We start from the raw sequence: 5,262 nt of genomic DNA, 5'->3' as shown, positions 1-5,262 counted from the left end.
CTCTCTCTCTCTCTCTCTCTCTCTCTCTCTCTCTCTCTCTCTCTCTCAGTGTGTGTGTGTGTGATGTGTGTGTGTGTGTGTGAGCTGGAGCCCACGCACAGAAAGAAAGACACAGGACCAGAGACTCAGTGACAGAACAGCCTTTGTGTGGGGAAAGGACTAGAGACAGTGTATTCACAGGCAGAAAGTGGGAGGGAGGAGGGAACGGAGCTCTTTCCTTTTTCGGGTGTGAATGGGAGGTGGTTTAGTGACCTGCCAGTTTATGTCACAGCAATGGGGAGATCTGGGAGAAGGGAAACCCCACAGTCATGACAGCATGGTCAGAGAAGGAACAGAGTGGCCACAGGCTCTCGGTGTGGAAATGCCACAGGACTCAAGAAAATCCAGAGATTTCCAAAAGACTTGCCCCTCGGATTCCCATTCAGAAATTAACCGAGCAGAAATGGGGTTCGGGGGAGGACGTGCCTGTCGTTCCTGCATTCCAAAGGTGTTGGGAGGAAGATCGGGAGTTCAAGGGTAGCCTAGAACAGTCGTTCTCAACCTGTGAGTTTCAACCCCTTTGGGGAAGCATGCCAAATATCCCACATGTCAGATATTCATATTATGATTCGTAACAGTAGCAAAATTACAGTTATAAGTAGCAATGAAAATGATTTTACGGTTAGGGATCACCACAGCATGAAGAGCTGTATTAAAGAATCGCGCATTGGGAAGGTTGAGAAGCGCTGACCCAGAATAGCCAGTCTGAGGCCTGCCTGTGCCTCACGAGACCCTATTTCTTTTTGAAACAGAGTTTCTTTGAGTAACCCAGGCTAGGCTGGATTTGTCTACGTGGATCAAACTGACACAGAACTCACAGATCTGCCCGCCTTCCAGAGTGCTGTGATTAAAGACATTTCAAGCCTAGCTCCGACCCCCTCCCCATCATTTTTAATTAGAAAAAAAAAAAATCCGGGATGATTTCATATGGCCTAGGCTGGCCTCGAACTCTCTTTGAACCCCTGATCCTCTTGCCTCCATCCTCCCCCCCCCCCCCCCCCCCCCCCCGGGGGGGGGGGACAGGTTTACATGACACTAATTGTCAGGGTGGTACGCTCTTATCAAGCAGCCCCGCGGACTAGTTCGGCTGTGTGCGCCTGCGCAGAGGGCAGCCCTCCCTAGGCGGCGCCCGATCAGCTGAGACTTCAGCAGTTGGCGCCAGGTCTCCGGAGTGGTAAGTCACTCGCTTGTCCGCTGCTAACCGGGATACTCGTGGACTAGAAAGAGCCGGATCGAACCCCGAACCACATGGCCCAGTCGTCTCGTGCTTCCTGCTCCCCGGTGTGGCCGATGTGGCTGGTGTCGCGGCTGCTGCTGCTCTTCTGCTATGCGCTCCGGGAAGCCGGTAAGTAGCCCCGCGCCCCGGCTCCTCCCGGCCTGGGCGCACCTCGGGAGGCCCACTCGATCCCTGCTTCCGGGCCCAAAGTCATAGGTCTGGATTCGGGAGCAGAGATTCCCGGAAAATCGGGCATGGCGGCTCACACCACCCACCCGAATACGGGGGAGGATGAGGTAGGAGGGGTGCCGTGAGTTCCAGAGTAGCCTAGGCTCGGGAATGAGACCCTGATTTGCCCCTCTGCGTGCGCACGCACACACACACACACACACACACACACACACGCGCGCGCGCAAAGTTTTTTTTTTTTTTAATTGTAAAATAAATGACCTATGCGTAGTGACAAAAAGTGACTCATGCGGGGAACTTTAACCCTGGCGACGCCCTCTCCAGCAAGCTCTTTAGTGACTAACTCAGAGTTGATTTATTTGTTCATTCCTTTAACTTTTGCTGAGTTGGAGACTGAAGCCAGTCGCTCACTGGGGGATTCTAGCTCAGGAGTCTACCCCTGAGCACGCAGGGTGCTGAGGATAGACCCTTGATCCTCACACAACCCAATTAGGAGCCCAGTGCTGGACCAACAGCAAGTCACACTGAGCGCTCAGGGTGAGCTCAGAGTGAGGGGAACAGCATGCTGACTGCATGGCTGCAACCAAAACCCAAAACAGAACAGAGAGGTGGTGGGTCATGCCTTTAATCCAAATACAGAGGAGACAGAGGCAGGTGGAACCCCGGACAGGGGTACCCTAGGGTCACCGTGGCGGGGCCTGGGTTTCCAGAACTTGACTCTGAAGTCATTATCAGATTTCTGAGGTAATCAGAAATGCCTGACACTGTATTCCCTAATGTTGAGGGCCTACTGTGTGTTGGGCTAAAGACAGAGTTTCACATAGAGCCTAGCGGAGTGACTATAAACGGCCCAGATTCAAACCCCACCTTATCGTCGTATGCCTGTGTGATCCCCTAGCGAACTCTTCTATGCCTTATTGCATTTATAAATGGTGCCTGCAGCCCAGTGTGATGGCGCATGCCTTTAATCCCAGAATTTAGGAGGCAGAGGCAAGCAGATCTCTGAGTTCCAGACCAGCCCGGTGGATGTACTGAGACCCTGTAAATAATAATAATAATAATAATAATAATAATAATAATTACTATGTGATTATTATAAGGCAAAATTATTGTACATTATAATAGATTTTGTAATACAAATATTTAATTACATTAATAATATTTAAATGTAATATACTTAATTATATTATAATGTATAAATATTTAAATATAACGATAATACGTTGTTTTTTTTTTTTTTTTTTTAAAGATTTATTTTATTTGTATGAATACACTGTAGCTATCTTCAGACACACCAGAAGAGGGCATCAGATCTCATTACAGATGGTTGTGAGCCACCATGTGGTTGCTGGGAATTGAACTCAGGACCTCTGGAAGAGCAGCCGTTGCTCTTAACCTCTGAGCCAGCTCTCCAGCCCCCAATACGTTGTTATTATTATTATTGAAGTAAGATAAGGGGCTGCACTGGCTGCTTCTGTAGAGGACCTGGGTTCGTTTCTCAGCTCCCACATGGTGATTCTCAATCCTTTGTATCTCAAATTCAGGGGAATTTTATGCCTCCCTTTTGGCCTCTATGGGCACTGCACACATGGGGTGGACACACGTGTAGAGAGAAATCTCTTATAGACATCACCTGCCAATAAAAAAGCCAATGGCCAATGGGCTGGGGCAGGAAATAGGGGCTGGGACACTAGTAGGAAGAGAGGATTCTGGGAAATAGTAAGAGGTAAAATAGAGATGGAGGGGGGCGAGAGACGGATGTAAACCAGCAGAGCGACACTGAGGAAGCAGCAGGCAGGCACTGAAGGAGAGGCAACTGATCACATGGTAGATATAGATACAGTCTGAATGTGTGTGTGTGTGCGCGTGCATGTACACGTGGGTGCGTGTGTGTGTGTGTGTGTGCGTGCGTGTGTGTGAGTGTGCATGTACATGTGGGTGCGTGTGTGTGTGTGTGTGCGTGCGTGTGGGTGCGTGTGCATGTACACGTGGGTGCGTGTGTGTGTGTGCGCGTGCGTGTGTGTGAGTGTGCATGTACATGTAGGTGCGTGTGTGCGCATGTGTGTGCGTGCGTGTGGGTGCGTGTGTGCATGTGTGTGCGTGCGTGTGGGTGCATGTGCATGTACATGTGGGTGCATGTGTGCACATGTGTGTATGTGTGTGCACGCGCGTGCATGTACATGTGGGTGCGTGTGTGTGCATGTGTGTATGTGCGCGCGCGCGTGTGTGTGTGTGTGTGTGTAAAATAAGCTGCTCGGAATGAGCCAGAGCTTCTGGCCTAGGTATTTAGTAATAACTAATTAGTCTCAGAGTCGTTATTGATGGGAAGGGGATGGAAGAAAAAATGGATTTAAAAATTATTTTTATATGTACATGCATGCTAGCAAACACTAACACATATAAACTAAAAGGAAATACATCTTTAAAATAAATTAATTTAAAAGAATGAACTAACGTCTCTGGTTTCCCAGGTGGGGATATAGCTGTGCACGTGCCCTTCAATTCGACCGGCTTCTTGGGAGGGTCTACCGTATTGCACTGTAGCCTGGTTTCTGACGACAACGTGACAGTCACTCAAATAACATGGATGAAGAAGAATCCAGACGGATCCCACCCCTCTGTGGCGGTCTTCCACCCTAAGAGGGGGCCCAACATCGTTGAGCCAGAGAGGGTGAGATTCTTGGCAGCCAAGCAGGACAAGGATCTGCAGAATGCATCTCTGGCCATCTCGAACTTGGGTGTAAAAGACGAAGGCATCTATGAATGTCAGATTGCCACCTTCCCCAGAGGCAGCAGGAGCGCCAATGTCTGGCTGACAGTGCTCGGTAAGTGTTGGGGTGAGGAGAAGGGCCTCCAGGCCAGAGGAGCAGGGAGCTAGCCAAAGCAAGAAGGCAAGATGCCCTTGGGACATGACATATCCTCCATTTGTTCAGACCGGATGTGGGGAGAGTCAGAAGGTACAGGCAGGATCTCACGTAGCCCAGGCTATCTTCCAACATGCTGTGTAGCTGAAGATGACCTTGCCCTCCTGAGCTTACCACATTGCACCCCAGTTTCCTGAACTGACCTTTTTGATATATGATCCTCCCTAGTTGACCTGGAACTTGCCGTGTAAACCAGGTTGGCCTCAAACTCACAGCAATTCTCCTGCCTCTGACTTCTGAGTGCTGGGATTAAGTGGATACATCATTATACCTGGCTAGTCTTTTTTTTTTTTTTTAATATAAACTGAAGTTTATTTAGGGGCATGGGAAGGGAGTAGAGGCAGAGAAAGAAAGGGGACAGAGAAGAACAAAAAGAGAGAGAAAGAAAGAACGGAAGAGGCCGGCAGGGAACACATGGAGGTGGGGAGATAGAGAGGGAGGGAGAGAGAGAGACCAGAGAGAGTATTTCTTTCTTCTTTAATCAAATAATACTTACAGAGCTATGTACCAAAGAGATATATAAATATGGAATATATACATAAATATGATAATATGTTACATATTCATGAAGTCCAAAAGAGGATGTTGGATCCCCTGAAATTGAAGTTATAGACAGTTGTGAGCTGATGTACTAGTGCGGGGACTTGAACCTGGGTCCTCTGGAAGATCAGCCTGTGCTCATAACTGTTGAGCCACTTCTCCAGATCCCTCCTAAAACCCATTCTGGACACTTGAACTGTGTATTCTTATTCTTCTTCTTCTTTTTTTTTTTTTTTTGTTTTTTCGAGACAGAGTTTCTCTGTGTAGCCCTGGCTGTCCTGGAACTCACTCTGTAGACCAGGCTAGCCTCGAACTCTCGAAATCAGAAATCCGCCTGCCTCTGCCTCCCAAGTG

The 5,262-nt window shown here is 48.7% G+C and overlaps 1 protein-coding gene across 2 annotated transcripts in view; it reads left to right on the top strand.

Moving 5' to 3' along the window:
- The first annotated feature begins 1,209 nt into the window (after window positions 1-1,209).
- Window positions 1,210-5,262, top strand: part of LOC114630448 (poliovirus receptor homolog) — a 16,146-nt gene continuing 12,093 nt past the window's right edge. For both annotated transcript variants that reach the window (XM_028778684.1, XM_028778683.1), the window contains exons 1-2: window positions 1,210-1,384; window positions 3,916-4,269. In XM_028778684.1, the coding sequence (XP_028634517.1) occupies window positions 1,288-1,384; window positions 3,916-4,269 (451 nt within the window). In that variant the 5' untranslated portion in view covers window positions 1,210-1,287. The remainder of the gene's footprint in view (window positions 1,385-3,915; window positions 4,270-5,262) is intronic.

The sequence above is a fragment of the Grammomys surdaster genome, unplaced genomic scaffold (genome assembly GCF_004785775.1).
Source record: "Grammomys surdaster isolate TR1022 unplaced genomic scaffold, NIH_TR_1.0 339, whole genome shotgun sequence".
Taxonomy (NCBI): domain Eukaryota; kingdom Metazoa; phylum Chordata; class Mammalia; order Rodentia; family Muridae; genus Grammomys; species Grammomys surdaster.
Note: the sequence above shows the minus strand (reverse complement) of the source record. Positions and strands in the feature narration are given on the sequence as shown.